Below are 19,300 nucleotides of genomic sequence, written 5' to 3' on the forward strand. Positions count from 1 at the left end.
TGTAAATTAAAAAAATTGTATGTCAGACCATCTTAAGTTGGGAACTGTTAATATTTATTTTGTCTTCTTTACAATGGTTGCAAAATACCAGGTATTGGACTCTGGTAAATCGTCACAATCTATAATATAGTACAGTTTGAAGTAGAATAAATATTTGTAGAATGGTGTTTTTAACCAAGCAGATTCTTTGAGAGTATGAGTTCATGTCTGAGCTTTGGATCCTATTTTCATTGTAGGATACTTAGGGAGTATAGTATTTCCCTGCAATCCTTTTTATTTCTGTAAGATTGGTAGTAATGTCTCTTCTTTCTAATTTTAGTACTTTGATTCTAAAGATTTAACTTTTGGTTTGTTGATTTTCTCTATTATTTTTCGATCCTATTTATTTATTTATTTGTATTTTTAGTAAGATGGGGGTTTTGCCATGTTGGCCAGGCTGGTCTTGAACTCCAGACCTCAGTGATCCACCTATCTTGGCCTCCCAAAGTGCTAGGATTACAGGCATGAGCCACCACGCCTGGCCTCGATCTTCTTTTTTTAAATTTATACGGTAATTTTATTTCCTTTCTTCTTCTTGCTTTGGATTTAGTTTGCTGTTCTTTTTCTAGTTACTTTTGTTGGAAGGTTAGATTATTGATTTGAGATCTTCTTTTTCAATATTAGTATTTATAGGTATAAATTTCCATTGAATCAGGATTTTGCTACGTTCCATAAGTTTAAGCATATTTTGATTTTGTTTTTATTGATCTCAAAGTGTTTTTAATTTTATTGTAATTTCTTCATTTCATTGATTATTTAAGGGTATTGTTTAATTTCCACAAAATTCCCTTTGTTATTGATTTTGAATTTTATCCAATTGCAGTTGGAGAATATACTTTATATGACTTCAGTCTTTCATATTTGTTGAGACTTGTTTTGTGGCCTGTCATTCTGCTCTTGGCTGGAGTTTTCTTTAAATGTCTGTTAGATCTACTTGGTTTATAGCATTATTCAAATCTCCTACTTACATCTTTTATGTAGTTATTCTGTCCATTTTTAAAAGTTAGGTATTAACATCTCCAACTATTATTGTTGAATTATCTGTTTTTCTCTTTAGTTCTTTCAGTTTTTGCTTCATCTAATTTGGAGTTCTTTTAGCTGCACATGTTTGTGATTGTTATATCTTTCTTGATGGAGTGAACATTTTATCATAAAAATATCCCTTTGTTCTAACAATTCTTTTTCTTTTGAGTTGGAGGCTTGCTCTGTTGCCCAGGCTGGAGGGTAGTCGTGCGATCTCGGCTCACTGCAGCCTCTGCCTCCTGGGTTTCCAGCAATTCTCTTACCTCAGTCTTCTGGTAGCTGGGTTTATAGGTGCACACCACCATGCCGAGCTAATTTTTGTATTTTTAGTACAGATGAAGTTTCACCCTGTTGGCCAGGTGGGTCTCAAACTCCTGACCTCAGGTGATCTGCCCACCTCAGCCTCCCAAAGTGCTGGGATTACAGGTGTGAGCCACTGCGCCCAACCCAAGTTATATTCTTAATGCTTGTACTGGGGATTACTTAAAATAGTTGATTTTAAGTCTTTGTCTAGTAAGTCTAATATCTGGGCATCTTTAGGGATAGTTTCTGTTGATTGCTTTTTCCCTGTATAAACATATTTTCTTGTTTCTTTGCATTTGTTTGCCCCAACTGTTATTTACCACCTCGGGCAGCTCTAAAATTAGTCATTTCTAATTGTTTTTTTAAAGGCTTTTCACTGGACAAGCTTAGAATTAGGTCAAATAAAGATAGCTTTGCAAGTGAGTTTTTCCCGGGAACCACTAGACAGGGCATATGATGATAGTTTTCTGGGAATGCATCTTTAAAGGTGTTTCAGACCCATTCTGCTCCCTCTGGTGGCTGCCAGGCAACTAGTTTTCATGATTATTGCAGGCTCTTGGTTTTCAAAGCTACTACAGAACTGGAGAACAGGGGATTGGAGTGGTACAAGTTAAAATGCCACGAAGCTTGCTCTTCTTACCAAAATTTAGCTGTTTCTCTTGAATAAATGCTCCCTGTATTATTGCAAGTCTTTGGTAATTCTCAGCATTCTGAAAAAGTTGATTCTGACATTTTTGGCCAGTTTTCTGGTTATTTTATAGTGGAGGGAATTTTCAGATGTCCTCATACCATTATGTTTGCTACTGTCACCTGTTGAATAATGTTGAACCTAGAATCAAGTTCCTGCTTTTTCACTTAGTGTTTTTTGGGTTGTGGGTGACCAGTTGACCAACAAATCTAAGCTTTTATTTCCTTTTCTCAAAAATGTGCATGTTAATATATATACTACTTGGAATTATTGTACAGATTGCATGAGATCATCCATTTAACAATGAACTGGATAAAAACTAACCTATATATTACTACCAAATGGAAGGATACATAAGAAGTTTAAAAGGTAGAAATGAAAAAAAAAGATTTTGTCACTTAGACCTGTTTTATGAAAGCGGAGCCACTTTGAGTATTTTTGGGAATAAGGGATTTACTAAAGGAGTTGAATCTTAACACAAATGTGAGAAGAGCTGGGGAAATGAAGGCATGGAAGGGGGAGTCAGAAGATCAGGGCAACATTGATACAAGTGGATAAGTCAGAACTTACAGAGAAATCCAAGAAGCCAAATACTTTCAGCCATTGAAATGGGACCATGAAGGGCGAGGGGGTTGTGGAGGCATCTATGGAAAGCCATTATATTTGTATAGCTACTAACCCTGTGAGTTCACACAGCAAATGTCTCATGGGAGCCTGGGCTTGCTGTAGGTCTGCAGGGCCAGAAGTTGGAAAAAAAGGTAGACACACAGAACATGGGATCTGGGATCTGCAGAGCATCTCTATATCTTGTTTGTTACCATATTAGACCATGACAACTTTCCAAGAGTAAAGGCTATTGCTTCCCTTCTGCCTTTCAAATCCTTAATAGGTTCTCCTATGATGAACTCTAACATGAAATCAGAAAGAAAAGGGATTTTAGGAAACATAGTTTCCAGTTTAAGCAAGTTGACTGGCATAATCCAGCACATATGACTATGCAAGGGTTTAGTCGCTTAACTTGGGAATTTACTTATTTGGAAAGCGGCAACATACTAGCAGGTATAGATTATTCAATAGATTGTGTTACATAGTTAAAGAAAGAGTTTCTGACATGGGGAAACTTTTTAAAAGTTTCTTCAAAAGGGGTTTAGCTATTAAATCATTCTTACAACATATAAAATTAAACATTTAACTTTACACACCTTGATTTGTTTAGTAGATGAGTTCCTTAGAGGTAACATATCAAATGAATTTTTATGAATTCAACATTTTCCTAATAACAAGTAATAATATCAAGTATATGATAATTTCCTATTGGTTTTCAGTTGACATTGGCACAGAATTTTGTTAAATCTTAGTTTGTGTTTTGTTAGCATAATGTCATCAAGGCCGTGCATGGGACGGTGAGACAACCAAGGTCCTTGCAGATTAAATCATATTATAAAGTCATGTAGTTCTAAGGCAAGATAGGACACGTGTGCTTCTCTCTCTGCTGGTAAAAGGCTGCTGTGTCTGGTGTTGTCTGGTTATTGTGTACAGAAAAGCACATTTGCTGTATCAGTACCCTGCTTCCCATGTAATGATTTATTCCAGCAAAGAGATCACGTCCAGAACAGTAGCTGTAATTAGAGCCACCACTACATTAAGTTTATAATAATCCGTGACATTTTCCAGGACCCATTTTTGTTCTGCTCAGTTTAAATGGGTAGGTTAAAGCACACACACACACACACACACACACACACAGAGAGAGAGAGAGAGAGAGAGAGAAAGAGAGACAGATACACACACACGTTTTTGATAGTGGCACTAACCTCTGGTTTACTAATAAGCAGTGTTGCCTTGAGTTATTCTTTTAATGAGAAGAGGACATACACTTCAGGGGTTTTTGCTTGGCCCTTTATACTGTAGTTGCACTCACGAGAGGATTTGCTGATTGCTCAATATATCTAATTCACTGCGTATTCACAGTGAAGGGAAGAGAAGGGAACTAGAGAAGTTACCGCCAGGTAGATTCAGAAGCAGATGGACAGACTTTCATTAACCCACCCACTCATCATAGTGAAGTTCTGAGTCCCAAAGGGTTAATATTAAGAGCCAATCCTAAGCAGATGGGGTATTTCTAGTTCCCCAGGATACAATTATTTGGCAAATATTTATGTTTACTTCTTTGGAAAACACTGGGGAAGAGCTATGATATATCATAATTTGTTATGTTATTCCGAGTCCTTCCTGAATGGTATTGGCTTCTTGTTTATTTTTATTTAAAAGGCTGTGAGTCTTTGAAGTGACTCAAAGATAGGAACTGGGTGAGAGACAATGTCTTAGAATGGAGGCTCAGGTCAGGCATCTGGGTCTCCAAACCTAGACATTTTTTTCTTTAATGTTATACACATCAAGTTTGAACTTCGTCAGCTGCCCATCTATTTTGGAACTGAAGTTTCAGGGTCAGTCAGTCACTACTTAAGACCCATCCTAGTCCAACCATTCTAATTATCACTCTGGCCATGCCTATTGCAAATAACTGTGTTCATCATGCTTCCAGGTTCAGTGCCATCAGCAAGTCTCTCCCACTCTGGGTTCTAATCACCCTCATTAAAATCAGGAAGCCCATTTCAACAAAAGGACCTCCAAGCTTTTCCCCAGCTTACACAGAACATCTATCATAGCACTTTTCAAAAATCCTGGTTTTCCCCTTTAAAATGTAAAAGGAATATCCCCTGGGCCCTGTTGGGGACATAGTTAGGGGTGGAAGAGCAGGTTACAAGTGATAAATTAACAACAGCGTTTTTGTTCTAAGTTGTTGGATGCCTTCCTCTATATTACACAAAGGAATTTCTGGCATCTCAACTTTGTTTAGTTTTGGCCACATTTGAGTCCAGATTTTAGTCAAGCAGTTGAGCAAATAATTTAGAACCATCCCCAGCTGCTTGAGTTAGCACTATGATTCAAAAATTTCTGATGAATGTCTTAATTCAGCCTGATTTAAATTATGATCCTTTTTCTCTCTTGTCTAGCATGCTTAGAATCTTTTTTACCATGTGGTCCAACGGTTTTTCCTCTGTAAATTAATAAAATCTTGCTGTTCTTCGTGCATGTTAGTTTATTTTTATGACTGGGGGCAATGAGGGATGGAAGGGTGCAATCATTATGATGTCTTTAAGCAAAGTATCACTAGTTTTATCAGATATACTCTGCTGGTATAGGAAACTTAGTAGACTTGGGGAATTTCTTTTATTTAAATCATCCCAAATATCTCCATTGAAATTCTTGGATGTTGCTCTTTTGTAATCAATGCCCTTTTCAGCTCCTAGCCAGGATTAAGTAACTGGTACTAGACTTACCCTCTTTCTTGAAACAATAGTTGCAGTTCCTACCCTCTTTCTTTAAACAATGTTTGCAGTTCTATTGCTGTGTAACAAACCTACTCAGAACTTAGTGGCTTAAAACAACAGCAATCATTTGTTTCTCTCTCATGGTTTCTGTAGAACAGGAATTTAGGAAGGGTTTGAAGGAGCGGTGGTCTGGCATCACTCATGTAGTTGCAGTCAGATGGTGGCGGGACTCAGACACTTGGGGACTGGCTGGGCAACTCTCCTCATCTAATCTCAGGGCCTGTCAGTGGGATTTCTCCACATGAATAGGCTTGGGCTTCTTCACATCATGGTGACTGCAGTAGTCCTTACCAGGACAACTTATCTGGCAGATCAGGACTCCAAGCAAGGATTCCAAGAGAACCACCCAGAGACTGATTGGCCTGTTATTGCCCAGCTTTGAAAGTCACTTAGTGTTACTTTTACCATAGTCCCAAGCCCACCCAGAGGAACTGCTAAAGAATAATAAATGATGTGTAACTGAAAGCCAATAGAAAAAATAAAATGGAAGACTAAAGCAAACTTGATTAATCAAATCAAATGCCCTAACTTATTTTTTTTTTTTTCACTCTGTCGCCCAGACTGGAGTGCAGTGGGGCTTGATCACAGCTCACTGCAACCTCTGCCTCCGAGGCTCAAGCAATTCTCCTGTTTCAGCTTCCCAAGTAGCTGGGATTACAGGCGTGTGCCACCTTGCCTGGCTAATTTTTGTATCTTTAGTAGAGACAGGGTTTCACCATGTTGGCCAGGCTGGTCCCAAACTCCTGGCCTCAAGTGATCTGCTCATGTTGGTCTCCCAAAATGTTGGGATCACAGGCGTGAGCCACCGCGCCCAGTCTAAATGCCCTAACATTCACATAGAACTAGTGAAACTGGGCCAGGCATGGTGGCTCACACCTGTAATCCCAACACTCTGGGAGGTCGAGGTAGGCAGATCACCTGAGGTCAGGAGTTCTAGACCAGCCTTGCCAACTTGGTGAAACACCATCTTTACTACAAATACAAAAATTAGCTGGCCGTGTGACACATGCCTATAATCCCAGCTACTCAAGAGGCTGAAGCTGGAGAATTGCTTGAACCTGGGAGGCAGAGGTTGCAATAAGCTGAGATCGCCCCACTGCACTCCAGACGGGGCGACAGAGCGAGACTCCATCTCAACAAAAAAAATAAATGAAAAAATAAAAGAGCTAGTGAAACTGAATTCATTCTACATTGTAATACAGATACCCTACAGGAGTATCCTACCTACCTTTGATTTTGGCTGTACCAGGTTGGTAGCTACAGGGGAAATTAAATTCTTTTAGATAATTGTAAAAATTCCCTGGTTCTCTGACCTGGGGGATTTAAAACACTGAATGTCATTTGCTTTCTTTGAGCTGTCTAGGGAACTTGGAAACAGCCAACTTACCTCACAGTTGTATCTCTCATAATCTCCCATCACTCAGTATGCAAAGCCATGCATTAGGTAAGTGTCTTAGTTCTGTTACCACACATGATAATTGAAGTAATTCTTTCATCACGGAATATCGTGGACTACCAGTGTTTCACCCCCTCATGATCACCACAGCCTCTCTGTCTTCAAACCCTTCAAACCCACCCAGATCAGATATCAATCACACATTTCCATTTTTCCCAGGAGTACATTGCCTGCAATCATTTCTGTACCCAGTTACTATAATGGTCATTGTTTAATTACAGACCAGTATAGAACACTGTCACTGGCTAAAGCAGACAGGAATTTATTAGGTGAATTGGGCTTCAGAATATCTGGGGTGATGTGGGTACCATACCATCCATGCCAGGCTGTCAAGAGAAATGTCTACAACCACATGGTAAGATGTTTTCGGCAAAAATTCTGCTGTGGCTACAGTCTGTGGTTGAATACATGTCTTCATAGGTGACTAGAGTTACAATTAGGTATTTTAATAGCTATTGTATTTGTGTATGAAGAGAGGAATTACATGGATTATACTCAAAACTTTATTTTGACTATTTGGGACTTAAAAGTATTTTTTCTTGGAAACTGTTTTGTTAATTCCAGTTTCACTTTCAGACTAGGTCTAAAAGCATACATAACCCATTGTGTATCAGAAATGCAGAGGAGCCAACACCCAAAGACACTTTTAGAAGCATAGTCCTCTTTTAAAAGATTTCACAAAAATTAGGAGTATAGATATGCCCAACTAAAGAAGATCAAATATACAGACTTTCAGATTGCCAACTAACATATGTTAGGGACTTTAAAATGTCATTTTAGCTACTAAAGGATGGCTTTCCTGGGTATGTATGTCCATTTTGGCAATGGCTACCTTAGCATCCTTGGCAACACCACTGCTGTTTACTTGAAGGTGTGTGCGTGAGGATGCAAAAGTAGAACTACTACTGTGCTTCTCGCTCTGTGTTGAAATTTATCAGAAATGAGGCGGTGGACATGGTGGTGGGAGGGAGTTGAGGAGTGGTGGCAACAAGTACACAGTTAGCCTTCGTGATGAAGTAGCTCCAAATTGTGGACGTATGTGAATAATGCCTAACCCTGTGCAATGTATTGAGGATGATTTTTAAATTTCTAAAGTGAATGGGCTGTCTAGAATCAGATAGGTCTAATATGGGCAAGTTTTATCTGTGAGGTAGGCTGTAGTTTGGTTAAGAGGTAGATTTTAAGCAATGCCTATTAAGTTGTATATAAACTTACATAAAACTTAATAGGCATTGCTAAAAACTTCTCCTTTATAAATTCCTCAGCAATCCCAGGCTCCCCAACCTTACCATTTTGAAAAAGGAAAAACATGCTTTTCATTGTCATTGGGTAGAGGTGAATGAAAGGTACTGATCTAAAAAATGATCACAGTGGTGACACCTGGAGCAGGTGATGGGTCCACCTGATATGAAGTAAACCTCTCTTCCATGCCTTTCCCTGAGGACTCCAGAGGGCCAGTAAAGCAGTGTTCTTTTATTCCTCATTCCTTTCTTTTACTTGCACCTTAGAGGCATACCTCTTTTTATTGCACATCAGTTTATTGCACCTCACAAATACCGTGGCCTTTTACAAATGGAAGGTTTGTGACAACGCTGTGTTGAAAAAGTATGTCAGCACCATTTTCCCAACCACACGTGCTTACTTCATGTCCATGTCAGCATTTTTTAGCAATTAAGCTGTGTACCTTTTTTTAAAGACATAATGCTGTTGCATACTTAATAGACTACAGTATAGTGTAAAAACAACTTTTTTTTTTTGAGACAAAGTTTCACTTTTGTCACCCAGGCTGGAGTGCAGTGGCCCAATCTTGGCTTGCTGTAACCTCTGTCTCCTGGGTTCAAGTGGTTCTCCTGTCTCAGCCTCCCAAGAAGCTGGGATTACAGGCACCTGCCACCACGCCCGACTAATTTTTGTATTTTTAGTGGAGATGGGGTTTCACCATGTTGGCTAGGCTGGTCGCAAACTCCTGACCTCAGGTGATCCACCCACCTCAGCTTCCCAAAGTGCTGGGATTACAGGCATGAGCCACCATGCCTGGCCTAAAACAACTTTTATATACTCTGGAAACCAAAAACTTTGTGACTTGCCTCGTTGCAATATTCACTTTATTGCCTTGGTCTGGAATCAAACCCACAATATCTCTGAGGTATGCCTGTATTTATTTTGTATTGGTCCTCTTACTCAGCCTGTGTCCTTGATGTATGAAATAAGAAATTGCAAATGTTGAAAATAAAAGTTTGGATTGTGTGAGATTTAAGATGTGTATGTGCTTAAAAAAAAAAAAAGTAGCAATTAATCACTCTGAAGCAATTTCATTGTTTCTAGGCAGAAGAAATCCTTAGACAAGAGCTGGAGAAAAAAGAAACGCCAAGTTTATACTGCTTGCTTGGAGATGTCCTTGGAGACCATTCTTGCTATGACAAGGCCTGGGAGCTGTCCCAGTACCGCAGTGCTCGTGCTCAGCGCTCCAAAGCCCTCCTTCATCTTCGGAACAAGGAGTTCCAAGAGTGCGTAGAGTGCTTCGAACGCTCGGTCAAGATTAATCCCATGCAGGTTAGACAATTCATAACCCCTACTGCTCTCAACACTGTGCTGTTCTTTGGGTTTGATCTTACAAAGAGTACCCATTTTCTTTTTCTTTTTTTCTTTCTTTTTTTTTTTGAGACGGAGTTTCCCTCTTGTTACCCAGGCTGGAGTGCAATGGCGCGATCTCGGCTCCCGGGTTCAGGCAATTCTCCTGCCTCAGCCTCCTGAGTAGCTGGGATTACAGGCATGCGCCACCATGCCCAGCTAATTTTTTGTAGTTTTAGTGGAGATGGGGTTTCACCACGTTGACCAGGATGGTCTCGATCTCTTGACCTCGTGATCCACCCGCCTCGGCCTCCCAAAGTGCTGGGATTACAGGCTCGAGCCACCGCGCCCGGCCTTTCTTTTTTTCTTTCTTTCTTTCTTTTTTTTTTTTTGAGATGGAGTCTTGCTCTGTCCCCAGGCTGGAGTGCAGTGGCTCGATCTCAGTCACGGCAACCTTTGCCTCCTGGCTTCAAGCGATTCCCTGCCTCAGTTTCCTGAGTAGCTGGGATTACAGGTGCGCCACCACACCCAGCTAATTTTTGTATTTTTAGTAGACATGAGGTTTCACCAGGTTGGCCAGGATGGTCTCAATCCCTTGACATTGTGATGCATCCTCCTTGGCCTCCCAAAGTACTGGGATTACAGGCATGAGCCACCACGCCAGGCCATGAGTATCCATTTTCTAACCTGATAACTGGTGAGTTTGTTTTTGACAGCTAAGAACTTATTCTCTAATAGACTTCTTGCTTGTTGCAAACTTACTTGTTGCAGAAAACAGACAGGTAAGGTTTGTTTAAATTAACTTTCTATTACTTTAACTTTCTGTTTCATTTTGTTATATATTTTTTCCTTATCTGTCCTTAACTGACATACAGCTATTAAAATTAGGTACAATTTTGAACAGATATGTTAGGAAGAAAATCAATATGAGATCAAATTGCAGACAGCTTAGGACTTTGCAAGTATTTGCTGAAATCAGTAATGAAAGAAAAGCCTTTATATAAATAGGATAACATATAGAATTAATTCTTGATCATTTTAAGAAAAATATATATTTATATACCCACAAATAAATTTAAAGGTTTAAAAGTTTTTTCAAAGGTTTGGAAAAAATAGTACAAAAGGGTCTGCATCTTTAAACTAAGTGACATGATAAATCCACAGGAGTGGATCTAATTTTGAGCGAAAAGAGATTAACCTTACGTTGTATTTAATAATATTAAATATTATCAGAATGATTTTATTATTAGAAATGGTCATTTAACTGCCTTCCCATTTCACAAATCAAAGGCGCATATAACTAACTGTCAATCATGGCTCTTGAAAAACATGCACACTGACTTGCTCTAATCACCAGTTAAAATACTAACTTATAATTAGTGACAAATGTTCACCAAGCACTTACTATGATCCAGGTAACTTATTAGGCATTTTGCCAGTATTCAAATCCAGATGATCTGACTCTTGAGCCTACACTGTCTTTTTTTCTTTAATTATAGTGAAAAACATAGAAAAATTACCATCTTAACCATTTTAAAAAGTACAGTTCAGGGCTGGGCATAGGGCTCATGCTATAACCCCAGAACTTTGGGAGGCTGAGTCAGGGGGATCACTTGAGCTCAGGAGTTTGAGACCAGCCTGGGCAACACAGTGAGACCTCCTCTCTGAAATAAATAAATAAATAATAAATAAAAATGAAAGTACAGTTCAGTAGTGTTAAGTATATTCACATTGTTGGGCAACCAATTTCCAGAACTTTTTCATCATGTGAAACCAAAACTCTGTACTCATTAAGCAATTCCCTACTTCCCCTTCGTTCCCCACCCTGGCACCTGCAACCACCATTTACTTTCTGTCTTATGATTTTAACTACTCCAGGTAACTAACTTGTAAAAGTGGAATCATACAATATTTGTCCTTTTGTGACCAACTTATTTCACTTAGCTTAATGTCCTGAAGGTTCATTCATGTTGTAGCATGTGTCAGAACCTCCTGCCTTTTTAAGGCTGAATAATATTCCATTCTGTGTACAGACTTCGTTTTGTTTACCCATTCATGTCGATGGACACTCGGTTTGCTTCCACCTCTTGACTGTTGTGAATAGTGCTGCTGTGAACATGGTTGTGCAGAAATTGTCATTTTTGAACTGGATAACTGAGGGAATGCCTTTTACATTGAAAACATCAGAAGTGTGTTTTTTATGACAGATTGAGCTAATTGCTTACTTTGCTTACTCTGGATGGTGAATATAATTATAACCTTCTAAATCAGGTAAAAAGCTAGGAAAGAGAGTAGGACAGATCTAAGTACAGAATATCAGCAGAAACTAATGTATTTGACAGCAAGGATGCTTAGAGTATAATTAGGAATTGGTTTTTGTTAACAGTTTGCTGTAACTCATTGGCTCTCAACTGGGGAAGATTTTTGTTCCCCAGAGGACACTTGGCAACTAACGGAGTCATTTTTGGTTTTGACAATGAGGATGTATGGGGATATGTTACTGACATCTAGTGGGTAGAGACCAGGGACGCTGCTAGATGTCCCGTAATACACAGCACAGCCCCTACAATAAAAATTATCTGGCCTATCGTTTCACCTTTGCCATAGTTGAGAAACCTTCCTCTCATTTGATTATCACTCTGTTTTTTTAATTTCTGGTTTTTGGTAGAAGGGAGAACTCACTCAATGTTGTTTTAAAAATTTTACTTTTCTGGAAAACTGTATTATATCCTTGCATATCTTAGAAGCTTCTGCCTAAAGTTTACCCTAACTGCAACTCCCTTATAAGTTGGGTAAGTGAGTTCCCACCCTTAGCTTGCCACAGTCTCAGTTAAATCAGTGTCAGGAACCTCACAGACGTAAATTGTTCTCTGCAGGCACAGTCTGTTCTCAGCACGTTAGCATTATCCTTTTCCTTCTGTCTCACTGGCAGCTCCTCAGGCTCCCTTGCTGGTTCCTAGGGATGCCCTAAAGGCGTAGTCCTTGGACCTTGCCTTTGTCTGCACTTTCTTGATTTCATCTAGTGCTGGAACTTTAAGTTCCAATGTACACTGACAACTTCCCAGATTTTATTTTCACCCCGGTCTTCTCTCCTGAACTTGATGCCAGTACTTAACTGTTTACTTGATCTCCTCATTCCTCACACCAACTTTACATTTCCAGCATCTGAAATGTTCTCTCCATTCCTAATCCCTCTTCCTCCCAGGCTTATCCCTATCCCTATAATAGCAACCCCATCCAACCTTGGAGTAATGCTTAATTCCTCTTTCCCGTATACCCCACTCTAATTGATCAGCAAGTCCTAGCAGATCTGCATTCAAAATATGTCCAGAATCAGACACCTTCTTACCAGCTCCTGCCATCCTGGTTCAAATCCCCACTGTCTCGCACCTGGTTATGTTACCACCTTATTGGTCTTCCTGCCTTTCTCCTTGCCCATCTGCCTATTCTCAAAGGACATCCGAATTTATCTTTCAAAGTCCGGTCAGATGTCATAATACTGTCTCTTAATGGCTCTCAGGCTTTCCCCAGAAGAAGTTCCTGGCACTTTTTTTTCCCTTCTTCCTCCAATTCTGCCCTTTCTTACCCCACATTGCCCTCTTCGTTCTCTGAATATGCCAGGTACATTCCTGCCTCAGGGTCTTCCTCTTGCTCTTCCTCTGCCTGGAATGTCCTTCCAGATATCCGCATACCTGGCTCCCGCTCTCATTCAGTTCTACGTGAAAGTCACTTTCTCAGAAGGGCCTTCCATGATCATTCTATTTAACATCATACCCCCATCTTATACTCCTAATTTTCCTTCCCTGCTTTTTTTTTTTTTTTTTTTTTTCATAGCACTTATGTATGGTTTACTTTAAAAAAAAAAGTTTTGTCTTCACTAGAATGCAAGTCCCATGAAGATGGTAATTTTCATCTGTATGGTTTGGTTATATTTTCCTAGTGCCTATAAAAGTGCCTTGTACATATTAGGTATTCAATAAATATTTGTTGAATGGGTGAATAAATAGTATCTTCAGCTACTTTTTTTCAGCTAAATATATTCTTAAGTGCCTGTACATAGCACTGAGCCAAAGAATGAAGACGTAGCAGCAGGTCAGCAGATAGTCCCATTTGTATCATGGCAGTCTCGTGAAGCAAACACAGACAGAGCTAGCTAACAATATTGTACATCCAAGAAATACCTAGCAGTTTATATGTAAAACACTAGTTATATAGAGGCCAAAGAGACCCTTTCTACCTTTGGTGGACAATGAAGAGAAGATGTTGGAGTTGGCTTTGAAAGACAGGACTTGAATAGGCAAAGGAAGGGCAGTGATGGGGGCATTCTAGACAGGTGAAGAGTATGAACAAAGCTCTGGAAACACAGAAGGAGGTGTGTGTGTGTGTGTGTGTGTGTGTGTGTGTGTGTGTGTGTGTGTGTGTGTTGGGGGAATAGAGGTTTGGTGAAGAGGTTAGTTTTTTAGGGTGAAAGGAAGTGGGACAGTTACATTGGGAATGCTAGACTGGAGCTAGGTTATGAAACGCCTTCAATGTGAGGCTAAACCATTGGGTTTTTTATTGACAGCCGTTGAAGGGTTGATTTGTTTGGATCTTTGTTTTAAATGTAGGAATGTGGTGTGTAAAGAGGTAATTCAGGAATATTGTTTTGGCAGCACTGGCTGTGGGAGATTCTAGATGGGGGCTGAGTTAACAGACTGTAGCAGTAGTCTAGTTTTTAGTCATGACAATTCTTAGTGTGGGAGGGGCAATAGGAAGGAAGGGATGAAGTGAGGGAAGTCACAAGGGAGGACTTGACAGGGCTTGCTGGTCTCATTATATAATTTAGAATTAATTATTTACATAGACAAAGAAATGACATTTGCTCAAAGCAGAGTCACAGTATAAACAGATGTTATATGAGAATATTTTGCAGCTTGTCATATGAATCCAATTCAGGCACGTGGTAAACCATGCCAAAATATGCAGTCATTGGATACTACAATTGTACAGAACTACTACAAGATGCAAACTTAAACACCATAAACTCATTTTAACTTGTGAACCAAATTTGAACTGTCTGGAGGGAGAACACATATAGGTGTTCTCCTTTAAGACCTACAATAAAGACAAATAGAAAAATGGAATTTACAGAAATTCTATCCTCTTTTTTAGACATATTCAGAGAATTAGTTTAAATAACAAAATTTAGGCAAACCAGAAGTGGTATTTGGATGGGTTTTGCGCATCTTAATAACTTTCCGAAGTCAAATTGGTATAAGAATAGTTGTATCTGGAAAGTGTTAGTGGGAAAGAGGCTATTGTCATCTTTTAGATTTAAGCACATTTTAAAGTGAGAACTTAAATAAAAGCAAAGACCTTCTATAACGTGATTGAGGGCTCAAGTTTAAACAATGAGCGTTCCTATACAAAATAGAAGGGTTTGGTCTTATATCAGGGATGGGATGCAAAACGATATGCATTGTCTATGGTGCATTCATTAGAGAACCAGAAGACATGTACCATTTATATTTGTGATTTGGAAATTGCTACCTATTGTTCACTTACACCCACTTGCTTCATTTTTGCAAGTGACTTCTAAAACTGCTTAAATTCAACCTTAGACTTCTGAGGTTTGTGGGATATTGAAAGCTGAAGAAAGTGGGAGGAAAATCCAACCAAATCTCCCAGACACAATTTCTCAGGCAGAGGCTAGAATTAAAATATACATTCTTATTTCTATTCTTAGGTAGTTATTATTCCTGTTACACTCTGCTTTTATGCAAAAAAGTAAAAACAAAGAAACTGTTCAGCTATCAAACCAGTATGTGTAGCACTGAAAAAGAGAAATATTATGTCCTATCAGTTTTTCCATCTCCCACTTAACAACACACACATTTTTCCTGTACTTTTGTCGGTCTCTTCTACCTTTTTAAAAATTTATTTTTCTTAACCTCCTCCTCAATCAACTGGTCACTAACCTTTGTGAGATTTTATGATATTGCTGACAGTATATGTACAAGCATACCACAGAGATACTGTAGATTCAGTTCCAGACCACCATAGTAAAGTGAATATTATAATAATGCAAGTCATGCGGATTTTTTGGTTTCCCAGTGCATATAAAAGTTGAGTTTATGCTGTAGTCTATTAAGTATGCAATATTATGTCTAGAAAGAAACCCTACATAAAATGCTAATGATCCTCTGAGCCTTCAGTGAGTTGTAACCTTTTTGCTGGTGGAAGGTCTTGTCTCAGTGTTGATGGCTGCTAACTGATCAGTGTGGTGGTTACTGAAGTCTGGAGTAGCTGTGGCAATTCCTTAAAAAAAGACAGCAGTGAAGTTTGCCACGTAGATTGACTTCTTCTTTCATGCCAGATTTCTCTGTAGCATACAATGCTGTTTGATAGCATTTTAGCCACAGTAGAACTTCTTTCAAAATTGGAGTCAGTCTTCTTTAAGCCTGCTGCTACTTTATCAATCAAGTTTATGGAATATTGTAAATCCTTATTGTCATTTCAACAGTGTTCACAACATCTTCACGAAGAACAAATTCCATTTCAAGAAACCACTTTCTTTGTTCACACATAAGAGACACTTTGGGAGGCTGAGGCGGGCGGATTACAAGGTCAGGAGATCGACACCATCCTGCCTAACACGGTGAAACCCCGTCTCTACTAAAATTACAAAAAATTAGCCAGGCGTGGTGGCGGGTGCCTGTAGTCTCAGCTACTCAGGAGGCTGAGGCAAGAGAATCCCTTGAAACCAGAAGGCAGAGGTTGCAATGAGCTGAGATCATGCCATTGCACCCCAGCCTGGTGATAAAAGTGAGACTCTGTCTAAAAAAAAAAAAAAAAAAAAAAAAGAGGCAACTTCTAATTTCTTCAAGTTTTATCATGAGATTGTGGCAATCCACCAACCACATCATCAGGTTCCCCTTCTAATTGTAGTTTTCTTTCTATTTCTACCATATGTGCAGTGACTTTTTCCACTGAAATCTCGAACCCCTTGAAATCATCCATGAAAGTTGGAATTAGCTTCTTCCAAACTCCTATTAATGTTGATGTTCTGACCTCCTCCCATGAATCAGGAATGTTCTTAATGGTGAACATTAGAATGGTGAATCCTTTCCAGAAGATTTTCAGTTTACTTTGCACAGATCCATCAGAGGGATCACTATGTGTGGCAGCTATATACCCTTATAGAATGAGTGTACATCTTTATCGGAGCTCTTGTGTGGCGTCGTGCTATGTCAATGATCAGTAAGATTTTGAAAGGAGTTTTTTTTTTTTTTGAGCAGTAAGTCTCCACAATGGGCTTAAAATATTCAATGAACCATGCTGTAAACAGAAGTATTGTCATCCAGCCTCCATTGTTCCACTTAAAGACCTTAGGCAGAGTAGGTTTAGCCTAATTGGGGTGTGGGATTTTCGGATGGTGAATGAGCATTGGCTTCAACCTAAAGTCACCAGGTGTATTAGCCCCTAGTAGGAGAGTTAGCCTGTCCTTTGAAGTCAGGCATTGACTTCTCTCTAGCTATGAAAGTCCTAGATGATGTCTTCTTCCAAAAGAAGGCTGTTTTGTCTTACTAGAAAATCTGTTTAGTGTAGCCACCTTCATCAATGGTCTTAGCTAGATCTTCTGGATAACTTGCTGCAGTTTCTCTGTCAGTACATGCTGTTTGATTGTGTACTTTTTTTTTTTTTTTTAAATCATGCCACATGATTTTTAATTACGCATAAAGATCTAACATGTCACCCAGGGACCATTTCACCCACTGCTCTGTTTGGCCGCCAGTCTTTTGTCTCTCTCTTCAGCAGTGGTGAGGCGGATACCCTTTCCTCAGGGAAGAGAAATCATGGTTTGTTGCCCTTGCCAATAACAAAAATATTGGAAAGTCAAGTGGCAAAGCTGTTGCCATTGGCATCTTTCACGTGAACCTCATCGAAAGATCCAGGGTGCCTCTCTCTGTTGGTTATCAACACCAATTCTTCCCAGGTTAGCACCCCCAGTCACCATACACAGGTTACCAGTGCCAAACTTGATGAAATCAGTAATCTTGCCAGTCTCCAGATCAGTCTGAATGGTATCATTCCCCTTGATGAGGGGATCAGGGTAGCGAATGGTGTGAGCATCATGAGTCACCAGATGAGGGATTCCTTTTGTGCCCACAAAGATTTTTCTCACTTTGCACAATTTGTACTTGGCCTCCTCAGGCATAATACAATGTACAGGAAAGCGACCCTTGGTGTCACAGATCAGACGCAAATTCTCTCCCGTCTTGTCATTGCTGATGACATCCATGAACCCAGCAGGGTAGGTTATATCAGTTCGGACCTTGCCGTCGATCTTAATGAACCGCTGCATGCAAATCTTCTTTACTTCATCTCCTGTCAGGGCATACTTAAGTCTGTTTCTTAGGAAAATGATGAGGGGGAGACACTCTCTCAACTTTTGAGGACCGGTGGATGGATGAGGAGCAAACACACCAGTCAATTTATCCAGCATCCAATGCTTTGGAGCTGCCACCTGCTTCAGGTGCTTCTTGGGACCATGAGCCATGGCTGCATTAGGCAAGGAAAGAGGACCTCCGTCTTCTGGTAAGCGTAGAAATTCTGATTGTGTACTTTTATGTTATGGGGATGGCTTCTTTCCTCAAACCTCATGAACCATCTCTACTAGATTCAAACTTTCTTCTGCAGCTTCTCCACCTTTCTCAGCCTTCGTAGAATTGAAGAGAGTGAGGGCCTAGCTCTGAATTCAGCTTTGACTGAAGAGAATGTTATAGCTGGTTGGATCTATCTAGACCTCTCAGACTTTCATCATATCAGCAATAAGGCCATTTCACTTTCTTATCACTTGTTTATTCCCTTTTAAAAGTAGCACTTTTAATTTCCTTCAAGAGCCTTTTATTTTGCATTCATAACTTGGCTAACAGTTTGGTGCAGGAGGCCCAGCTTTCAGCCTATCTCAGCTTTCGACATGCCTTTCTCACTAAATTTAATCATTTGTAGCTTTCTTTTCTTTTATTTCTAATTGATACCTTATAATTATGCATATTTATATATATATTGTAATTATACAATTTTCTGTTTTGATACAGGTATATGTTGTATTATGATCAAATCAGGGATTTAACGTGATGATCACCTTATACATTTATCATTTCTTTTTGGTGAGGACATTCAAAAGCCTCTCTTCTAGCTCTTTTATGATCCACAGTATCTAATCATTTCTAGCTTTTGATTTAAAGTGAGGGATGTGGACTCTTCCTTTTACTTGAACACTTAGAGGTCCTGTAAGGTTGTTAATTGGCCCAATTTCAATATTGTTATGTCTCAGGGAAGTGGGAGGCCTGAGGGGAAGGAGATGATAGGAGAGCAGCTGGTCAGTAAAGCAGTCAGAACATACACAATTAATTTCACTGTCCTATATGTGAAATTAATTGGTTTTTTTTTTGAAATTAATTAATTGCAGTTTATGGTGCCCCAAAACAATTGCAATAGTAACATCAAAGATCACTGCTTGCAGGTCACCATAACAAATGTAATAATAATGAAAATGTTTGAGAGTTACTAAAATGTGATGGAGGCACAGTGTTGGAAAATGGCTGATCTTGTTTTACTTGTATTTCCTTACTCCACCTCATATTGTTTTATTACTTTTTAAAAAATATATTTATTTTTGCAATAGGGTCTCACTCTGTCACTCAGGTTGGAGTGCAGTGGTGTGATCTCTGCTCACTGTAGCCTCCATCTCCTGGGTTCAAGCAATCCCTCTGCCTCAGCTACCTGAGAAGCTGGGAATATAAGCATGCACCGCCATGCCCAGCTAATTTTTGTATTTTT

The 19,300-nt window shown here is 39.4% G+C and overlaps 1 protein-coding gene and 1 pseudogene across 5 annotated transcripts in view; one reads left to right on the forward strand and one right to left on the reverse strand.

Moving 5' to 3' along the window:
• TTC27 (tetratricopeptide repeat domain 27) overlaps positions 1–19,300 on the forward strand; it is a 202,164-nt gene that overhangs the window by 122,406 nt on the left and 60,458 nt on the right. For all 4 annotated transcript variants that reach the window (XM_032239260.1, XM_032239263.1, XM_032239262.1 and 1 more), the window contains one exon: positions 9,230–9,457. In XM_032239260.1, coding sequence (XP_032095151.1) covers positions 9,230–9,457 — 228 coding nt within the window. The remainder of the gene's footprint in view (positions 1–9,229; positions 9,458–19,300) is intronic.
• Positions 17,146–18,042, reverse strand: LOC116524141 (annotated as a pseudogene). Its single transcript, XR_004257192.1, has one exon. The product of XR_004257192.1 is annotated as a 40S ribosomal protein S4, X isoform-like (transcript).

Source organism: Sapajus apella, unplaced genomic scaffold, assembly GCF_009761245.1.
Source record: "Sapajus apella isolate SASKATOON/1434 unplaced genomic scaffold, GSC_monkey_1.0 scaffold44, whole genome shotgun sequence".
NCBI lineage: Eukaryota > Metazoa > Chordata > Mammalia > Primates > Cebidae > Sapajus > Sapajus apella.